The following is a 22726-nucleotide window of genomic DNA, read 5'->3' as shown; positions in this document are numbered from 1 at the left end:
ATCTGTTTTCTCCCTGCGAGGAGTATACCTGTTAAATTAAACCCCACGTTAGCGCTTGCTCTGCCTTCGACCCGTTACTGCATCTTCCTACCTGCTCACACTGAAAAGCAAGAAACTCATGCCAGTCTCTCACATCAATACCCGACACTGCAGCCGCACACTCCAGTCCTGAGTACTGGTGGCAGTGCCAGGTATTGACGTGAGAGACTTGCCTGAGTTTTCCGCATTGCACACGCAAGTCTGACTCCGGCCTTAATCTGAGAGCAGCATAATGTAGGAGCAGAAAGCCTGATTCTAGGGATTTATTGAAGCGCCGGCCAGGGTCATGGGGTACTCGGTACCGGGCCACTTCTTAAAGGGGCAGTGTCACAGCGGCGGTGACCCAGTCCGCGGCCCTGGGCGTCCAATAAAAGGGGAGTGTTTATAAGGGAATGAAAAATAAAGAGTTTTTGTAAGAAGTGTTTGTGACGCCACCTGTGGTATCTGGTTGGAGGCGACCAGCGCTGCAGTGCAGATCCTCTGGGACTGATGGTGTAATGCAGCAGAGTTGGAATAGCTCTCTACAGGCAGAGCTTAGTCCCAGGGCAGTTGTAGTAGATGTTGAGGGAGATGGTGATGTAGTGTGAAGCAAGGGATGTAGCAGTGCTGAGTAGGTGATGCAGGAAGAATGCAGAAGACACAACTGAATGCAGTTCCAAGGTTTTACTCGCAGTTCTGGTGCACACAGATGCCCGCTTAATACTACGTCCTCCAGGTGAGGGATCCAGGCAACTTCCAGGCAGATAGAGAACACCTTTCCAGAACTCCCTGTCAGTATATGCCTTCCCTGGCCATCTCACTGTGTTGATTTTCACTCTTCCTTCCCATCACCTCACTGTCAGTGTCCCAGGCTAGCAGTCGCAGACCTTCTCGTATAACGTGCCCAAAGTGTTTCCTTGCTCCTTTCTGGCTGCCTTTCCAGAGAAGATAACTGTGGTTATTGGCTGTGGCCCCTAAAGTTGCCACAGCTCTCGGCTTTCTAGCTGAGTCCTGTTGTCCACTCCACTAGGCTGGAGGCCGAGACCCATCTGCGACCTAGATTTCCCCCACCTGATGTCTGTCAGCGTGGAATGAGCCCCACGGGTAGCACTTGCTCAGCCCATGTCTCTGGGAATCCCTTCCCTCTTCAGGGAGCTTCCTTCAGTCCTTCAGTCCGTACAAGCAGCCCCCCTCAGACCAGGGGTCTGCTGTACAATTCTATCTCTTCCCTCCTTCCCCTATGGGAAGGTTACCTATCCATGTCTTTCCCTTCTTCCCCTACGGGAAGACTCTCCTTAACTTCCCTTCTATTCTCCCGCTCTAATCCTCAAACTCCACCCACCTTCTAACACTCTTTTCTAGCCAGCAGGGATAGTGGAGCACCTACTGCTAAGGTGTGTGTGGTGAATGCAGGTGTTGTCAGAGCTAGTTCAGGTGTCTCCATCTTACCTGCAAGGTGGGATACCACACCTCTGGTTGAGTTGCAGAACCTCTGTGGTGACTGAACCCTCAGGGGTGCCACATTATCACTTACCCAGCAGCTCACTGTAGTTTCAATAAAATCAACGGATGTGAGGGCAGAGAGGATGGCATTCCACCTCACTGATAACTCCTGATGTTGCATATGCATTGTGTTTTATTGTTATCCTCCTGTGGGCTGCAGTTCCTGCTAGTCAGAGGTAACAGGGTTAACTGTACTACCGACCCATATTTGAAAGGAAGATTGGGAATCTGTGGGATAGTTTGAGATGGATGAGTTCAGTTCAGGAATAGGAAGAGAGAAAGAAGAACACCCTCAGAAAATAGGTGATCATCACTGGGTATGTTATGTGGTGAAGATAGTAGAAAGCAGAGAGAAATAGATTAAAGAAAACCTCATCGGTGGCAGCAGAATTCTGTTTAGCAGGCAAGTTGGGGGGGAACATACAGCCAGGAACTTTACTAGAGCCCCTACAGGTCTATGGGGAACAGATAAGTGTCAGCCAGGTATTGGAAGCTGTGGGTCTGAGAGAGACAGAGTCAACAAGGCTGGGACACACTCAGTAAAATGATAGCCCTAGACGCATCATTACGTGGTTTCTGAGAAGTTGGCTGAAGGATAATGGTAACTGGGAAAAGCACAGATTAAAGTTGCACTTTTTGTTTTATGGACTGGTGGGGTCTCCTGTTCGTTGGATTGATGGAAACCAGAACTGTGCATCGCCTGGAAGACCAAGGCGAAGGTGTCCTTTACAGTACAGTAACACGGCTTCACACAACCAAAGCAAGACCCCATTTTCCTCTAGCGAGCCGGGCGAGGGATATGAGCACCTCGCCCGCAGCTACCTCCCCGAGCCCCGTTACAAGCAGATGATTACTGCAAGACTATGTACTGTGTGCTAGACAGTCCAGCTAATGTGTCTAACCCCGCCACCCACCACTAATTGGCAGCTTGCTGACAATGTACAGTGAACACAGTAAGCTAACAATCAGGGGTGTGGGCGGGGTTATACAGAGCTCAGCATTCAGAGAACTGCTAGATCTACAGCAGAAAAAAAAGATATCCATTCAAAACTGTACCAAGCAGTCCACTAAGTGATACATAGCTTGAATAAGGCTCTCTGCCAGAAATTCCTCACAAATGATGTCATTATAAAGACTAAGCTTCTCCAGAAACTCATCTAGTAGTTTAGTGAGCATATTTTTATCCCAAAGATGACTCCATTTTGGAAATTAAATCCTCAGTGAATTCATCTATGGCTACAGAAATTATTTAAGTTTTATTTATGTATAGTTTTATTTTTTGTTTTCCAGAGAAGCATGGACTTCATGTTGCTGAGTAAAAATTGTAAATACTCCAGATTAGTGACCATACTAAAGATACTGTCACACTTAGCGATGTACCAGTGATCCCGACCAGCGATATGACGCGGTCAGGATCGCTGGTACATCGCTAAGTGGTTGCTAGTGAGCTGCCACACAGGCAGATCTCACCAGCAACATTGCAGGGGTCGGGGGTCGCTACTTACGTGTCAGACGAGGCGATGAAGATGTCCTCCCGCCCGCGTCCACGCGTCGCTCGTCGTCACAGTAGGAAGCCTAGCAGGAAGCTTACGACGAGAAGCGGCCCAGGACGTTCTCGCGCGATCAGCGATAACCAGCGGGGAGCGGTCGGAGGTAAGTATCACACATAGCGATATCGCTAGCAATATCGCTATAACGTCACAAAAACCAGTGACGTTATGGAGATATTGCTAGCGATATCGCTTAGTGTGACAGGCCCTATAGTTCCAAGCGTGTTTTGCTAGAGACAAACGAAAAAAGTGGTTTGGTACCATGTTAGCCAGTAGAAAAAATATATAAAGTGCTCTCAGTGAGAGAAACAAAATAGGAATCTTGTGGGTGTGATACTTTTTAATGGCTAACAAATAATAGTAAATGATGTTACAAAGCAAGCTTTTGGGACTGCTTACGTCTCTTCATCAGGCTGATATAACAAAATATTTGAAGAAACCTTATTTATATACAGTTTAAAGCACATGCTAGTTACAGAACTCAATTTGTCAGAAGGTTTTATGGCCCATTACCATATCTGAGCTATTTCCTCCAAACAGCCCTTTGATCTCACAGAACTTTCACACCACCTATCTAATCTTATGGATTCTCTCTTCAAGCTCAGTATTTGTTTATTGAAATGTACATGTATCACACCAGCATGTGCTTTAAACTGTATATAAATGAGGTTTCTTCAAATATTTTGTTATATCAGCCTGATGAAGGGACGTCAGCAGTCCCAAAAGCTTGCTTTGTAACATCATTTACTATTATTTGTTAGTCATTAAAGGGTATCATACCCACAAGATTCCTATTTTGTTTCACTCAGAGCACTTTATATATTTTTTGCTAGAGACAAGCATCCTGTAAATTGGCAAAGCACCACTCCAGCTTTTTTTATTGCAGCGTGGAGTGGTGCTTTAAATCTAAGTCACCTGCCCCCTGTCTGATACCTGCCTTCCATTTTCTGTTTTTGATGCCACTCCAGTTTGTCTCCTTCTGTTTGTGACCTGCTGGCTGCTCCAGTGTTTCACGAAGGTCACTTTTCAATACAAGTCTATGAGAGCCTCGTTCTGACCTCATTCTGGCTCTCATATTCTTCCATTGAAAGTTTGTGATGTAGCTTTTGACTTCCATCCAGTAAGAAGCTGTGGCTTACAAGACGGATTCTGCTGGATTGATTTTTGGGCATCAAGACACTTTTCCAGAGCTTTTGTGCTTCCATTAATGTGGATATCACCTATTTTTCCATTGACAGAGACTTGTTTTCTACTGAGTTAATTTGAAGTTTATATTGATATTATTTTGGGGCACATAACAATTTGATTTAACCTTAAGTCTAGATTCATATTTATCCTTTGCTCAATGCTGAGCACTTATTTCAAGGTTTCTGCATAAATCCTCAAAAAATGTGATTCAGACAAAAACCTTGATGGAACTATTTACTATAATAAGACAGATGGAGTCACTATGGACCATGCCTAGTCTCTGTTCCAGTGGTGTTCCATCTTTTTAGGTGCATATTAAAATGTGGTCAAAAACTCTTTTTGGTGCTAAAAAGATGCCTAAAATGATGAGACACTGCTTGAACAAACTCCAGACATGGTCCATAGTGACTCCATCTGTTTCATTACAGTGAATTGCTCTGTAGGGTGTTTGGTCTGAATCACATATTCTATGGGGATTTATACAGAAAACCTGATGAAAGTGCTCAGCATTGCTCACAAAATGAATGTGAATCGAGCCCAATGCCAATTTTTGCAAGACAGAATGATCAAATAACTAGAAGTTCAAGAATTTATTTTATTTTATTATTTTGCATGCTGTTCATTTCCTTTGTAAAGACCTCTATTTGTGTCCAGTCGTAACCTCTAATATAACTATGTTTTTCAGAACTGGATCCACAATAATCAGCAGATCAGCAGTAAAGAAAGATGGAAAAAATAGGGTGCCACAACTAAAGAAATTTGAGTCATCCAAATTATCTAAAATATTGAATTATTTCGGTGCTTTTCTGGTTGACAAAATATTAACAGAAAAAAAGAAACACAAACAACCAGGACTAATAAGCACACCAAAAAAATACAAGAGGATAAATGATTAATTAATTACTATCAATTTCATTATATAAAAAATCCCCTTAAGGCCGGAGTCACACTAGCGAATAAATCGGATTAATGCAATGCGATTAAAAATCGCATTGCATTCGTCCCAATGTTATTCTATGGGGCAGCTCCCATCATCCGATTTTTTTTCGGAACGTTTCCTCGGACCGAGACAATCGCAGCATGTTGCGATTGTCACCGATTTTCGAATCGGACTCGCCAATGCAAATCTATGGGTGCGATTAAAAATCGGATTACAAACGGACCACAAGTGTGACTTGCGATAAAATCGCAAGACTTCTCCAGGTCAACAGGAAAGAGCATCAGGCATTGGCAATGCATGTCAAACGGATGCTTAGATGCGAATAAAATCGGTTCATCACTGGAAATTCTGATGACAGACAGATCCCTGGACAAGAAACCTTTGTGCGATTTCGTACCGTAAAAATCGGACCGATTTTTTAATCATTGTTTGTGACTCCAGCCTAACTCTCAAACATTGAGAAAGCAAAAACAACAGCAAAAATATAATATATTGCTTGTAGTAAATAGTTGCATAGAAAGATTTACAAAATAGCCGACTATAGTGTTTGAACCACTAAAAGCTTAAATAATCACCGACTATGAAAAAAAAATATTTACTACATGCGATATATTATATTTTTGTTATTATTTTTGCTATTACTGTATTTTTTTTTTCTCACATTATTTTTTCAGTATGCACAATTTTTCCAGAAATGCATTTAATGTTTGAAGAGTAGAGGGGATTTTTTATATAATAAAATTCATGCTAATAAAATTAATCATTTCTCCTCTTGTATTCAGTAATGTGCCTATTAGTTCTGGATTGTTTTTTCTACTAATAGATCAGCAGTAAGGCTTCCCCTGCTGATCTGTTATTAGAACAGTGTTTTTCAACTCCAGTCCACAAGGTATCATTCAACAGTTAATGATTTCAGAAAATCCTATACAGAGAACCTGTGGCAATTTCTGATGTCTAGCTAATAATTCCATCACCCGTACATTACTACGGAAACCCTGAAATCATGTTCTTTTGGGGGGCCATGAGGACTATGTCATGCCACATAGGAAAAGTAGAAAAAACTAAATACTTGTGCACAAGTGACTACGTACACAATATGTATTATAAATATACATGTGATCTTGTTGAAATATTATTAGATGTGCCTGAAATATGTGTACGAAGGTGGAGAGACACTAGTCAACCTTTTACCAGTTATCCAGTTTGGGGACAGAACCATTCCTCCTGTGACCCAGTTGTATATCTATTTTACATGGTTTTGCCATGCTGCTGATGAAATTTGATTGCTGTCCAGTTTTATTGTCTGCATTATATTGCATATAAAGCTTACTACAAATGCAACATGTGACGACCATCACTCTGGGGTTGGGAAAAGTTAAGGGTTAACTGTTATCGACTGGAAAGATGTGTGGTATGGATGAGACCGGGGGAGCAAAAGTGGTATCTACCCGGGACATGTAATCAATGTGGATAAAAATACCAAAAATTAGATGGAAGAATCAGGTAGACTAGTTTGCTGTTAGACCAACAGCATGGTGATGTCATCTCGGCTTCATTGTGTAGTGTCACTGAGCAGGAGCAGAGTTATCCATAGAGGTTCTGAGAAACTGATGCACTCAAGCGACCTCTGTTTCAGAGAAGCTGCCTAAGTAACCCTGAAGGCCAAAGCTACAAGCACAGGAGAAGGCCAGGTCACCAAGCACGCCAAGAGAAAGCTAGAGACAGATTCAGAATTTAGAAGTCTCTGAGGCTACCACTAGAAGGAAGTGATGCGGCTAGTCAGTAAGTGTATCATGATGGAACCATCCAGATATGAGTGCGGAAGGCACCAAGAATGGGAACGGCCTGAATTTGAAGCATGAGAGTTTGAGTGGAGTGGAACAGCCAGAAAGTCGAATGTGAGTGAGAGTGAGCCTCGTGAAAATTGGGAGTGAGTAATGTTGTCAGAGCAGGTGAAGTTTAACCTTGAATTTCTGGGGACGCAAGCTTAAGTGCAGACAGAAAGGCAAGATAAACTATACAAAGTTGAGAAGATTATCTGCTCTTCCATTATTACGTAATTGTGCCTCCATATTGAAAGTTAGTAAATAAAAACGATTTTTCAGAACCCTGCTGGTTTGGCAAGCACTCAAGTTCAGGCAAAAAAGAGGAAAAAATATGATCAAGTTAAAGAAGTGTCCTTAAAATTTATTAGCCTGATTATAGAAAAAAACACCCCAGACTCCTGGAGAAATAAAAAAATTACTAAAATCAAAGATTTACACGATGGTAAAAAATTCAAAACTAATTAAATCCTAGTAGAACAACATGATTTTGATAGTCAAGACTTTGAGTACCTGGCCCAAATACAGCCATATATTTCACGCCTCCTAAAGGAGAAATTATTGGTAACAGGAATGACCAGTCGACTAATATGCAACCCGAACAATAAAAATTACTGGAAATCCAAAAATGTATATGAGGCTTTCAACTCAGGCGCAGTCTTTGAAAAAATACCAGCTATGCTAAATTGGGAGAAAGACCTCAATATTTCAGTTACCAATGAACAATGGCAAATAGCTTTGAAAACCACATATTCATCCAATATATGTGCTTCCCTACACAAGTCCTATTATAAGATGGTATCTAGGTGGTACTTTACCCCTGTAAAACTAGCCAAGATATTCCCAGGTAAATCACACGCATGCTGGAGAGGCTGCGGCCTCACTGGTGACTTGGTACGTATTTTTTGGTAATGTCCTAAAATTGCCCCGCTGTAGAAAGAAATCTCCATGTTAATAAATTTAATCATCAAACAAAAAATAACTGACACCCCAAAAGACATTACTGTCTCTGGAATTAGAAGAAATCGCAATACAACATAAAGCCCTAATAATCCACATATTTCTAATCACTAAAAATGCAATTGCAGCTTTATGGAAAGAAGAGAGTATCTCAGTCGTACAAGACATTTTTGTTAAGATCTCTCTTCACAACTCCTACGAAAAATCCCATGCAATTGCCAACAACTATTATGCAACTTATCTTAAAAGGTGAAACTCCTGGAACAGCGTTACTCCCGAGTAGGTATCAGAAACATCTTCCCTCAACAACATACTAAAAATTCAAACTGTCTCTAATAAACTACTGTAATCATTAAATGCATTTATAGGTTTATAAATACTACTGTTAAGTGTACTGCCCTTTCCTTTTCCCTTCCCCATATTTCCCAATGTATTGTTCCCTTAAGCGTGTATATCGACTTATACTTACTAAATCTGACCTTATTCTTCTACCTTTTACCATTTACCATGTACCATTGTTATGATAAAAATGTTAATAAAATTATTTGAAAGAGAACCCTGCTGGCTCCAAGTCTTGTCACCAACCTGCAGCTAGGCGCACTGTAAGGTTGTCAAGGTTTTTACTTCACATTTTCCCATTTATCTCTCTAACTGTTGTGTTGTATTCTCTTTATTTAGCCTGACTCCATATGAATGGTACAGTCCTCATCCCTGTGTGCAGGGACGGTGCAATCTCCTAATAAATCAGTATTCTCTTGGAAACAGTCTGTGGTTTCCAGTTGGAGGATTTATGCAACAAGGATCTACCATAGCACCCAGAGCTTTGTCTACACGATGTGTCAGCGGAGTTTGGTAAGAGACGATATCTTTCCCAGGGATATAAATTACAGATGCCAGTGTCGAATTAATCACATTTATTTTATTGCACTGTGAAGGTTTATCTAATTTACAGTGTGGCTATGTGATCATTCATGGAGATTAATATTGCAATAGACTACAGAAAAATACATCTTTCTTTAAAATGTTCCAATACATTACAGCATCAGATTCTTTTGACAACTAAAAGAAGAAAAAATGTCCGTGCATTCTAGTTTTTCATTAAAGAAGTTGTTGGGGCATAAAATGTGGATGACCTATCCATAGGATCTGAAGATGCTGAGAACGGCGGATTGGTTCCTACTCATTAGACTAGGAGATGCTCTGCAGAAACCAGCAACGACCACTGGACATTAGACGGAGCTGCGCTGTAGGCTCCATTCAGTGTTTACGTCCTGCCGCCACCAGAGCGAATAAAAGCTGATCAGTTATGGTGCAAGGTCTCATTGTACTCTGTTTTTCAGCCAACATAAGCTTCAAGTCTTACAGAGTGCACAAATATGCAGTGCTGCGAATGAGCCCTTACTGTAATATGCAGATAGATGAGCAGTGCATTTAAATTAGGCATCAATTGTATTTATCTTTGACCTAATTTATCGATTAAAAGACTTAATGTAACCGTAACCAAGTTTTCATTTGCTCTTATTTTGCTCTTACAGGTGGGCATTCACCCTAATAATTATATCATCATATACAGCTAATCTCGCTGCCTTTCTCACTGTGCAAAGAATGGATGTGCCCATTGAGTCAGTGGATGACCTGGCAGACCAGACCACCATTGAGTATGGTACAATACACGGAGGCTCCAGCATGACCTTCTTTCAAGTAATTCTTTATTTTATTTATTTATTTTACTCATTTGCCATATAGTAGATTTTGGAACTATCCTTCTATTCATGTTAACAACATAAACAGTTGTCATAAAATATAGCTTAGGCTCAGAAGAGTAACTTTACCCAAACATCAGGTTGACAAGTTTCTTGCTTTTACCTATTAAAACCAGTTTTAATTTCACTGGTCAAACTAGAGTCAATATGTAACAAGGTGGCAAAAGGTGGTAGTTGCGGGTGAGTCTACTGCAACAGTCAGTCCACATCCTGGCCCCTTGCACATAAAATGACAGTTCTGATTCCAGCCCCAGGTCAAAGTGGGTTACCTCAATTCTGCGGTTGTTTTCTATGACAGGACAGCTTCCTCCGGAGGAACCACATTTTACACAGCATAGGTTCCATGTCGGAATATTTTTGGTGCAACAAGTCCATTCCTGTCTATGAGTGTTTAGTTGCTAAATTTGTATGCTGTTCATAAAGTTAGAACCAAAGAAAACTTGCAGAGGCTCACACAGAGAGAACATGTGACTGTGTGAGCATGTTGCGGGATGCATTGACGGACAGGAGACAGAGCAAGGGTTAACATATTTTACTTTAACAGATATGTACTCCACGCAATGAGATAAAGGATTAACGAGGGGTAATGCAGGTAGTAGGTAATAAAGGGTATGCGGGGGGGAATGACGGTAGCAGTTCTTAAGGTATCACTTATTCGATCCAACGACTTCCAGACTGTAGAGTCCACGAAACAAGCATTGGCGCCAACAGCGGCCAGCGCAGGGTTAATGCGGTGTAGTCCTGAAGTCAACGACAAGCTGCATCCTTCCGGCAGCGGTGAGTCACTGGTTTCTCCTGCGGGATCATCAGTCCAGTAGGTGCTGTGGAGGGTAAGGCACAGGCCACAGTAGTGTCGGAGCCCCACGTGGCCCAACAAACATGCACTGAGGGGGTCAGGATTCAGTTTACGGTCACACACCCGGTACTTCTTAGGAGGCAAGAGCGTGGTACTCACGAGCCCGGAGAGTTTGGCACCTTGCTTTGCAGTGGCCAATGGGCACACAGTATTTCTCAGTTCACAGTCTCTGGAGGTAGCAGCGGGGATGATGGAGTGCGGGGCTGCACTGCTACGGTGCTCAAGGGATGGAGCACTCACCTCCCCTACTGTGCGCTGTCAGTTCCCGCCAAGTCTACCTGTTTCCGTGCGTGCTTCTGCTTTTTATCCTCGGACACGCCCCCCTGCTGCCAAGTGCAAAGGTTGGTCCAGTTCTTTAAGCTTTCCCCCCGTACAACAGAGGAGACAGGCTCGACAGTTCCGGACCCAGCGCAAGAAAGGTACCCCTAGCCCGGTCCTTCTGCTTACAACTGTATTTCCTGTTTTTCCTGTGTCTGTGTATGAGAGAAGCAGCCTGCTGTAGATGCTGCATAGAGACACACAAATGATTTATTCCTGATCTACTAAGCTTATCATATATTGTTCCTGTTTGTTCCTGAATAAAGAAGTTCTGTTGTCACACGCTTGGAGAGTATCCTGAATAATCCGCTGCCAACAGCCCAACAGTGGCAACTTGTATTTTAAAAATGAAGATGCAGAAAGAAACAAGAGACGTATAATTCTGTCCCTAGTCACAGCAACGGCTGCAGCAGCAGAGTGCAAAACTCCCAGTAAGCTCTCTGGAGCTAAGTATCTCTGGTGGGGTACACGTCCAGTTCCGGTGCCCGACAGTCCTGGCAGACAATATTCACCCCAGCCGGGGGGGGGTCTGTTCCGTCCCTGGCAGGGACACGTACATTCTCCAAATGGGGGTCCCTTCTGATACAGAGGGGACGCACGTCCTGCCTCAGGCAGTCCGGCCTTGGCTCTCTCCAGGAAGCCCCAGCTTCCTCTTCACTAGAGGCTGTAGGCTTATGAGCAGGTTGCGGGACGCTCCACGCAGGGAGGTAAACGGTTAAATGGTGAAATAAACAGTTAAATGGTAGAATGCATGGTTCAAAGACAAAGGATATGCAGTGTTGAAGAACAATGGACACAGTAACGACAGTTCATTTAAGTTAACTTATCCTGTCTGTCGTTTCTCAGGCCTTGGGTGTTGCTGAATGAACATTGGTACCAATGACAGCTGGTGCGATTCTTGTCTGATGAGGTCCTATGGGCAGTGATGATCCATCTTCTGGCGGCAGTGGTCGGTCTCCGGTACCTTCTGCTGAGCCCCTAATCTATTAATTGATGCAGCCAAGATTAGGTAGGCCACAGCACAATCCGTGTCCCACGTAGCCCGGCAAATGAATATTGGCAAGTCAGGGTGCAAACGTCTGTCCCGCACCAGGTCTCTCTTAGGTGACACGTGTGCTGTACTCATGGGCTCGCAGTGTACGTCACCTTGTTTTCTAGTCACCTCTGGACACACTGCTCATCTGTCTCTCCTGTCTCCGGACGCGGGCCTGCTCAGTAGCGGTACTCCATGGACGGAACCCTCTTCTCTCCCTGCCGCACGCTGCCTGTGACCGCCAAGACTGACTGCTTCTGCGCATGCTGTGGCTGCTGCAGCTTAGCCACACCCCCTACTTCCAGGTACAAAGGTTTTCCGGTCCCTTATGCATTCCCCGGACAACAGAGGAGACAGCCCTGACAGTTCCGGACCTGGCACAGAACAGGTACCCACGGCCCGGTCTTACGCCTTACATGCTCAGCCCCCTAAATTAACCCCTTCTGTCCCTGCCTCTAGCATGTGCATAACAAACACAGAACAACAGTCATACATGGCAGAGACAGCACATTTAACAGTGTAAAACACAAGGGGATAACATTAAGGCATAAGTGGTACATAGCATTAAACATTACTGAACAACAGCAAAACATTAATATGTTAACATACAGGTACACCATTCGGGTACCGCATAAAGTGCACGGGACCAGCACGTAGGAGAGAGGGGAAGCAATGAGGTTCTCCGACACCACCTTACAAGTACTTAAAAGGATTTTCTATTACTGTAATATTGATTACCTATCCTCAGTATAATACTGAAAAAGAACATGGACCGCACCTCCAAAAATCAATGATCTAATGCCGCTAGGCAAAAGTATATGTAACTGATCATGAGGGTCTTAGTTTAACATTCTCATCAGATTGTATGAAGCCCATTGCCACATCATGGCAAACCTCTTAGTGGATCCTTATCGCCCTAACGGAGTGGAGCCGTGTGCCGACCACCATCACAATGACAATCCACTGGCAGGGCGGACAGCATGGTGCCTCATAGCGCCCATGCTGCAAGACTGAGTCCCCATGACTGCAGACCGTGCCGCCCCACAGCGATAATGACCGCCAGCCACACAGCACCAGCACCAAATGAAAGGAGCATTGAAATGAACCTTCCTCAAGCTCACAAGTGAGAGCAAAAATGGGCTCAGTATACCACCTCATTCAGATGACAGTTTTTCTCACATACGAGAAAAGTGGACTAAAAGTTTGATCAGAATGTGGTATGAGTGTTATCAGTATTTCTTGTACATGGAAAGAAAAAAAGTTTCTCCATCTTCTGCGTTCTGACAGTCTCGGAAAATTTTACAGCACTCAGATGTCTTCCGAGTGCCATCCGATTTCTTCACAGACCCATAGATATGCATTGCCAATTTTTATCCAACTCTCACATCAAAATTTGACAAGCTCGGATCGGTCCATGAAAAATCACGGACATGTGAATGGCCCCATAGATTATCACAGGTATGAGTTCCATCCATTAACATCACTGATATGCACAAATTTGACATGTGAATGAGGCCTAAATCATCAATACCAGATCTGGGGAGAGACTGAGACACGTCACCCCTATCGATCAGCTATTACCAGCTCTGGATGTAAATAGCACAGAGTGGTACACTGCAGTCCTGTCACACTTTTTAGTGTTTGTTGCCATGATCAACTCCTATTTTTGAGCTAAAGAGTATGATGGACCAGCGATTTTTTGCTCTGTACAATGTTTACATCTGGTCACTGCCAGAACCGGTAGCTGGTGAGTGGAGGTGCCAGACGTCAAATATGACATGAATGACCTATACTAAGGATGAGACTTCAATAAAATGGTTATTGAAAATGCCTTTACCTCTTCTTCCTTCATTGCTTATGTAAAAAGGCCTGCAAAATCTAGGAGTGTTGCTTGCATTCCACAGATCTCTTCACTTAACCTCCCCTACACATAAAGCTAAAATTGACTGAACATGTTGACATCAATAGGTCATCTGACAGTCTAATGAGTATGGGGGCCCTAGCCCAATTATTGTCAGGTGAGTTAGGGATCTGGAATGTCCAATTTTATATTGCTGATCCTTTTCTTGTAGAAAAGAACAGCTGTTCCCAAAAATGTTGGGCAGTGGCACTCCGACTGAGTACTCTTGTGTATGGATGAGACAGATGGTCAAGAAGGCTATCAATAAAAAATGGTTTATGGTGGCCATCTGAAGTGAATGAGAGTCTTTTATATAATCACATTTCTTGGATCTTTGACACAGATTTGCTGGCTTAGTATCTATAAATGTTTTGCAAATTTGCTTTTTTCAATTTATTTAAACTTTGGAGGTTCCCAACTATCCATGACTTATCTTTCAATTGCAGCATATAGCAAAAGGATCATACAACAATAGTTGGAGGATGAACTTTAATGGTATCACTTGGTTTTATGACACAGACATTTTGTTACAGTAGTGCATATAATGAAACATATAATGAAAGATAAGGCACTGAGCATAATGGTACCACCAGAGTCTCAAATAGCAAGTATCCAAAGGGGTTGTCCACTACTCAAACAACCCCTCCTAAATTGCTATATTCCCCAGTGTAATATAATAACAGTGTCACGAGGGTGTCACGTCCCCCTGGGAGACCTGGAGTTAAAAGGAGTTAAAATGAATCACCCTTCTTTAGAGATGTTGTGATTCATGTCCTATTTTAAATTGATTGTGTTTCCTTCGGTGCTGAGAAGGTTAAGAACTCTTTCCATGCTGGCTGAGACCATACAGCTCGGTTGTTCTCAGCTGCAACTGCTTATCATTTACTCCCTCTATATATACTGGCTCTGGGCGGTGAAAGATTTGTCTTCCTGTGCTGAGTGCTAAAGCTAAGTGGCTAGAGTGGAGTTGTTGTCTCACGGGGTTACCGCAACAGTGTGGAGCCAGAAGACTGCAGAGTCTGATTACACCCTACTCCGGCACTGAGAAGAAGCACTTCTTCATTTTAAATGTGTTTATTTCTTCTGGCAGAACAGGGGTTAATCAGCCATCTTGGAAATCCTTGTGTTCACAGCTGAGCTCAGTTAGCCATTCTCTTCCCCTTTATAATCTGGACTAAAATACAAATCCTTGTCAGGGCAAGCATTTGCTGCATGGCTAACAGTGGGAGAGGAGTATACAGTATATGAGTTGGAGAGTTGAAGGAGTTATTAGTGACTGTTGCTTGGTTTGTATGCATGGTATTTCCTAATCCTTCTCTGTTTTGGTATATTCCCCTACCTTCACACCCTGGTGCATTTCTCCATTACTTGTGAGTGAATATTTTGTATGCCTGGAGTTTTCTGTTAACCTTTATTTGTGTTGCCTTGTTTGTTGGGTTGGTGTACTATGGTGCACAGAAGCGCCCCCTCTTCCCTGGGTACGGGAAGAGAACAGACAGAGGGCTAACTCAGGCGATAAGGCAAGAGTGGAGGCCCCGGCATCTTCACCATCTGAAGTTTCCCAGGGAGTAGGGCAAGCTAGGGTGTTCCCTAGTGTTAGGAACAGGGAATTAGCCCCTGGTCCCTGGCCACCCGACAGATGTGTTGTGACATTTGGTCTGACCATAACCATTTCTTCTGATCCATTATGGATCCAATCGCTGCTCTGATATCGCAACTGCAGTAGCTCAGTCTGGAGGTGGCCAATTTACAAATGGTGGTTTTACAGCATCTTGATACATCTGGTGTGGGACTTCCTTCTCCTCAGCAAACCATAGTGGAGCCCAAGATCGCGTTGCCTGACAGGTTCTCTGAGGGCGTGACAAGTTTTCTGTGTTGCGGGAGGCCTGGAAACTGTACTTCAGGATACGTCCGATTTCCTTCGGTACTGTGTAGCAATGGGTGGGGATAGTAATCTCGCTCCGCCACGAGGACCCCCAAGTGTGGGCATTTTCTCTCCCATCTGACTCTGTCTCTTCAGACAGTGGAGAGATTTTTTCTGGAACTGGGCCTTATATATGAGAACCCCGATTGCGTTTCCTTAGCTGAGTCCACACTGCGCCAGCTTCTGCAAGGAGACCGACCGGCGGAGGAATATTGCTCAGAGTTCCGGAGGTGGGCCATGGACACCAAGTGGAATGACCCCGCACTCCGTAATCAATTCTGTGAGGGGCTCACAGTAATGGTGAAGGATGTCTTAGCTCTGTATGAGACTCCTGACTCCCTTGAGGCAGCCATGTCTCTGGTGATCTGGGTTGATCGCCGTCCTTGCCAGAGTCATAGGGAGTCACCTTGGTGTGCGGGAGGTCCGGGGTCAAGGGGTCAGCACTGAGCCTATTGTGGAACCCATGCAGGTGTGGGTGGCACCTCACTCAGGTAAACTACCTTTTGTCCAGCGTAAGGGGTGTGTGTGTTTCAACTGTGGATAAAAGGGACATTTTTTGGGCATGTGTCCCTCCCGATCACGTGATAAACAACTGCCAGGAAAACTAGGTGGCTCGGGTTGCGGGCAGGTTAGCAACCTGAGTGTTCTCATCACCTCAATGGGTAGGAAACAATTTTTCCTACCAGCTGTAGTCCACCTGGGTGGGATTCAGGTGGACGTGTCTGCATTTATTGACAGTAGGGCGGGGTTTAATTTGACCAACGCTAGGTTCGTCCAGGTCCGAGGCCTCATCCCACATACTCTGTCCAGACTTATACCCATAATCGCTATCAACTCTTCCCTTGATACAGGGGCATTTTACTCAAGTCGTCCGAGACTTACAGCTTCAGGTGGGGGCCATGCACACTGAGGTGTTAGACTGTTATGTGTTAGAGGGTCTGCCCTCGCCTGTGGTACTGAGACTTCCTTGGCTCACTGTAAACAATCCTGTAGTAGATTGGAAGACTCAGGAAGTAGATAAATGGAGTGGGTATTGTCAAGGACAATGTTTGGGTACTCAGTTTGCTATTTTTTGCTATTTTTGCATATTTTGGGCATGTGTTCTCAGAGCCGGAATGCCAAGAACTCCCTCCTCATCATCCTTATGATTGCGCCATTAATCTTGTTCCTGGTGCCAAGCTGCCCAAGAGCAGACTCTATAATATCTCTGGTCCAGAGAGATAGACCATGAAGGACTACATCGCAGAAAGCCTTGCCGCGGGGTTCTTTTTTGTAAAGAAAAAAATGGGGGAGTTACGCCCTTGCCTGGATTTTCATTAACTCAACATGATCACTGTCTGTGATCCTTATCCACTCCCTTTCCTCCCAGACCTCTTTAACCAAATAGTAGGGGCAAAATGGTTCTCTAAGATGGACCTCAGGGGGCATATAATCTCATCCTCTTTAAAGAGGGGGATGAGTGAAAAACAGCGTTCAATACACCCGAGGGACACTATGAGAATCTGGTGAAGCCTTTTGGGTTGACAAATGTGCCCGCTGTCTTTCCACACTTTATAAATTACATCTTTAATCACCTGGTAGGCAGATTCGTGGTTATCTATCTGGATGACATATTAATTTATTCACCTGACCTTGAGTCACACCAGGTACATGTCAGGCAGATCTTACGTATACTCCAAGACAATAAATTACATGTCAAACCTGAAAAGTGTATGTTCTCGGTTGAGAAGATCCATTTCCTGTCTTCCACCGGTTTTCTCTTGTATCCGGCGAAAGTCCGGGCGGTATTGGATTGAGATTATTCTGAGGATTTGAAGGCGTTACAAAGGTTTTTAGGTTTGCCAACTACTACCGTAAATTCAAAAAGAACTTTTCGGTAGTAGCCAAACCTCTTACAGATATGATCAGGAAGGGGATGGACTTCTCCAAGTGGTCCAGTCCTGCCAGGGAGGCATTTGATATCTTGAAGAGGTGTTTTTCTTCTGCGCTGATTGTTATACAGCCTGACGTCTCTCAGCGTTTTATCGTTGAGGCCAATGCGTCTGAGGTGGGAGTGAGGGCTGTATTGTCGCAGGGCACGAATCATGGTAAATGTCAAGCATGTGCTTATTTTTCTAAAAAACTGTCACCCGCTGAGAAAAATTATGACATTGGTAACAGGGAACTCTTAGCAATCAATTGGACTTTTGAAGAGTGGCATCATTTTTTGGAGAGCGTGGTTCACCCAGTTATGGTAATAATGGATCATATGAATCTGGTATATTTACAATCGGCGAAACGTCTAACACCTCGACAGGCATGATAGGCATTGTTCTTTACCAGGTTTAACTTTTTTGTCACATATAGGCCGGGGAGCAAAAACATTTAGGCAGATGGGGAAGGAGATAAGTGTGAACCAGTACCTATTCTTCAAAAAGGGATGGTTATGATGTGTATATGCTCCAATCTGGAAAGAGAGGTTGTTGATGCTCAGGGGGACACCCCTGTTGTCTGTCCACTTGGTAAATTGTTTGTTCCTGGCAAACTCCATCTTAGTCCTTAGCGAACATCACGATTCAGTGATGGCCATATGCTCCGCTAATAAGGCAACCGCTGATCTGCCTACTCAGCGTTTTTGGTGGCCAGGTGCTCATTAGGATGTCTAGGAGTATGTAGCTGCATGCTGTGTCTGTGCGCGTTCTAAGACCTCTCAAACTCGCCCATCAGGGGCTCTCCAACCATTATAGATTCTCATTTTATCACTTTACCAAACGCCAAATCCTTGGTGCAAGTTTGCGTCAGGGAAATAATTAAATTACATGGGATCCCGACCAATATTGTTTCTGATCGGAGAGTGCAGTTTGTCTCCAAATTTTGGAGGGCATTTTGCACCTGTCCTCATTCATTTGTCTTTTTCTTCAGCTTTTCACCCACAGTCTAATGGGCAGACTGAACAGGTTAACCAGAATCTAGAGACGTACCTCAAGTGTTTTGTATCTGAAAATCAGGAAGACTGGGTTACCTTTTTACCGTTAGCCGAATTTGCTGTAAATAATCGTTGTCAATAATCAACCGGTAAGTCCCTGTTTTTCGGGGCATATGGGTTCCTTCCTCAGTTTAGTTCATTTAATAGTAATCGCTCTTCTGGAGTACCGGAAGAAGAACGGCTTTCATCTTCTATTACTACCATATGGCAGGGGGTTAGAATAATTTGAGGAAGGTGAGATCTAAATATAAGTGTGGCTGATTGAAGACGTTTGGTTGGTCAGGACCTGTGTGTTGGTGACTTGGTGTGGCTGTCCTCAAGGAACATTAAGCTGAAGGTTCCATCTTAGAAGCTGAGTCCCAGGTTTATCGGTCCTTATAAGATCATAGCCATCGTTAAGCCCATAGCATTTCGCCTTGCCTTATCGTCTACCTTTAGAAGCCATAATGTATTCCATCGATCTCTCCTCAAGAAATACGTTGCATCTTCAGTACAATCACCTCTACCACTGTCTCCTGTCATTGTCGATTGAAACTTGGAGTTTCATATTGCAAAGATCTTGGATTCTCACGTTGTTCATCAGTCGCTTAAGTATCTGGTAGATTGGAGGGGGTACAGACCTGAGGAGAGGATGTGGGTACCAGCATCTACTGTTCATGTGACCAGACTAGCACACCCCGAAAGGCCTGGTCCTGAGGTTCCAGAGGTCCCTCTTAGAAGATGGTGTACTGTCACGGGGTTACCGCGACAGTGTGGAGCCAGAATACCACAGCGTCTGTTTGCTACTACTCCAGGGCTGAGAAGAAGCACTTCTTCATTTTAAATGTGTTTATTTCATCTAGCAGAACAGGGGTTAATTGGCCATGTTGGAAATCCCTGTGTTCACAGCTTAGCTCCTTTAGCCACTCCCTTCCCCTTTATAATCTGAGTTCTGTTACAAATCCTTGTTAGAGCTAGCATTTGCTGCATGGCTAACGGAGGGAGAGGAGTTCATATGAGAAGGAGAGTTGAAGGAGTTATTAGTGACTGTTGCTTGCTTTGTATGCGTGGTAATTCCTTATCCTTCTCTGTTTTGGTTTATTCCCCTACTTTTACATCCCAGTGCATTCCTCTGTTACATGTGACTGATTATTTTGTATGCCTGAAGTTTTCTGGAAACAGTTATGTGAATCCTTATTTTTTCCTATAGAACTCCCGTTACCAGACCTATCAAAGGATGTGGAATTACATGCACTCAAAACAACCAAGTGTGTTTGTCAAAAGCACCGAAGAAGGTATAGCCAGAGTGTTGAACTCCAATTATGCTTTCCTACTGGAGTCCACCATGAACGAGTACTATCGCCAACGAAACTGCAATCTCACTCAGGTCGGAGGTCTGTTGGACACTAAGGGCTATGGTATTGGAATGCCCGTAGGTATGTAACACATATCATTCAACGTTATTTAAAAAAAAATACTTTTACATTAGGATTATAATTTTCATTGTCAATTGTAATAAATTCATATTAATAAAGATTATGATTTAGATAGGTGTTTCTACAGCCCTGGGGATGCCTCATTATGTCTAAGTGATGCTGGAGTGGAGTTTTGCACATGAATGCGCAAATCACCTTAGAAACTATTGTAAAGCAAGTTAATTAAATTTGATTATTCTTTCTTTGTCCTCAAGGCTCAGTTTTCCGAGATGAGATTGATTTGGCAATTTTACAGCTTCAAGAAAACAACTGTTTAGAGAATCTGAAAAGAAAGTGGTGGGATGGAGGTATATGTCCAAAAGAAGAAGACCACCGAGCAAAAGGTAACTGTGCTCTTCTGAAAAGGATTATACAAATATATTTTCTGCACTCACAGGGTGTGTGAAGGTTGAGTCTGCTCCATATAGAGCAGATTCTGGCTGTGTTACACAGCCGGCAGCTGCCTGTAACAGCAGCTTCAGACTGAGCTCTGATCACTGCTGTTTAATCATTTAAATGCTGCTACCAATCACTGACAGTGGCATTCAAATGTATTTGTTGCCGGTTTGCCATTGTACTAGTTTTCATCAGCTCCTTCATGTCGCAATCTCGTAGAGCCAAAGGACTAATATGGCAGTTTGAGGCTGAAGGTCTTCATTGCTGCCCTTTTAGTCATCCTATGAAGCCCAGCTCCTGGCTTAGCTTCATGATAGAACGTCAATTACACCATATGCTATTGTGTTACAGTATATAGTGTGAGTGATGTTAATACTTTTCTGCCCAATGATGACAAAAGTATCCTCAAAGTGATACCTTTATTGGCGAACCAGAAAATAATATATGTTTGCAAGCTTTCAGAGCACAGAGGCTCCTTCTTCAGGCAAGATTACAAATAGATTAATAAGAAAAATGCACAATATTTAAGGAATATTACAGTATTATTATTATTATTATTATTATTTATTGTTATAGCGCCATTTATTCCATGGCGCTTTACATGTGAGGGGGGTATACATAAAAACAAGTACAATAATCTTAAACAATACAAGTCATAACTGGTACAGGAGGAGAGAGGACCCTGCCCGCGAGGGCTCACAATCTTCAAGGGATGGGTGATAATACAGTAGGCGAGGGTAGGTAGGACATTTGTTCATGAGGTGGGTGAGGTGATGCCTCCTAAAGATAAGCCAAGGAAATCAAATTAGGCATATTCTTAGAAATGAAGAGGCAGTGGGAATGATGTTCTTAAGGGCCATTCACACTAAGCGATATCGCTAGCAATATCGCTATAACGTCATGGTTTTTGTGACGTTATAGCGATATTGCTAGCGATATCGCTATGTCTGATACTTACCTCCGACCGCTCCCCTGCTGGTTATCGCTGATCGCGCGAGAACGTCCTGGACCGTTTCTCGTCGTCAGCTTCCTGCTGGGCTTCCTGTGGAGAGACGAGCGACGAGCGTGGACGCGAGCGGGAGGACGTCAGGATCGCCTCGTCTGACAGGTAAGTAGCGACCCCCGACCCCTGCGATGTCGCTGGTGAGATCTGCCTGTGTGGCAGTTCACTAGTGACCACTTAGCGATGTACCAGCGATCCTGACCGCGTCATATCGCTGGTCGGGATCGCTGGTACATCGCTAAGTGTGAAAGTACCTTTAGTTATCCGGAGTCCGTCTGGTGGAAGTGTAAATTGTATCTGTATAGTGAGTCTTAATTCCAGGTGTAAAACTGAGTCCTAGTGTCAAAGAATTCAACATCTTTATCAGTTTGAATTCCCAAATTTTTCTTTCTCTGTCTTCCATTTTTCGTTTTTGATTTCCCCCTTCTTCCAAGAGCCTAAACTTTTATTCCTGTCAATATGGCTGTATGAGGCCTTTTTTTTGCTGGATGAGTTTTACTTTTGAATGACACCATTTGTTTTATCATGTGATACACTCGAATCCTGGAAAAAAATTCCAAGTGCGTTGAAATTGCAAGTAAAAAGTGCTATTTCACTATAGTTTTTTGGGGGTCTTATATGTACCATGTTCACTATATGGTAAAACTGACCTGGTTTTAATACGATTCTCCAGGTCATTACGAGTAAGCAGATGCCAAATATGTGAAGTTATTTTTTATTTAAGTGGTAAAACAAAAATCCGAAATTTGTATGAAAAAATGTTTTTGCATTTGTCACCATTTTCCAAGACCTGTAGCATTTCCATTTTTCAGGATCTGGGGACGAGTGAAGGCTTATTTTTTTGTGGCTTGAGCTGATGTTTTAATTGATATCATTTTGGGTTAGATACTAGGAACTGTAATTTTGGTGTTTTGATTTTTTATTTCTTGTTACACTGTTTACTGATCGGATTAATTTACTGTACATTTTGATAAAAAGGACATTTCTGAATGTAGTAATACCAAATGTGTGTTTTTGTTGTTTTTTTAATTGGGACAAAAGGGGGTGATTTGAACTTTTTTTTTTTAATAAAATTTGTTCAATAGTCTCCTTAGGAGACTTGAAGCTATGATCTTCCGATCGCCTGTGCTCC

At 43.2% G+C, this 22726-nt stretch overlaps 1 protein-coding gene across 3 annotated transcripts in view; it reads left to right on the top strand.

Moving 5' to 3' along the window:
• GRIK4 (glutamate ionotropic receptor kainate type subunit 4) overlaps nucleotides 1-22726 on the top strand; it is a 781551-nt gene that overhangs the window by 723194 nt on the left and 35631 nt on the right. For all 3 annotated transcript variants that reach the window (XM_073560724.1, XM_073560723.1, XM_073560725.1), the window contains 4 exons: nucleotides 8661-8834; nucleotides 9518-9683; nucleotides 19931-20156; nucleotides 20411-20539. In XM_073560724.1, the coding sequence (XP_073416825.1) occupies nucleotides 8661-8834; nucleotides 9518-9683; nucleotides 19931-20156; nucleotides 20411-20539 (695 nt within the window). The remainder of the gene's footprint in view (nucleotides 1-8660; nucleotides 8835-9517; nucleotides 9684-19930; nucleotides 20157-20410; nucleotides 20540-22726) is intronic.

Source organism: Dendrobates tinctorius, unplaced genomic scaffold (genome assembly GCF_039654945.1).
Source record: "Dendrobates tinctorius isolate UK_male_01 unplaced genomic scaffold, ASM3965494v1 ptg000303l, whole genome shotgun sequence".
Taxonomy (NCBI): Eukaryota; Metazoa; Chordata; class Amphibia; order Anura; family Dendrobatidae; genus Dendrobates; species Dendrobates tinctorius.
The sequence above is the reverse complement of the archived record's forward strand: the minus strand, read 5'-3'. Positions and strand labels throughout refer to the sequence as shown.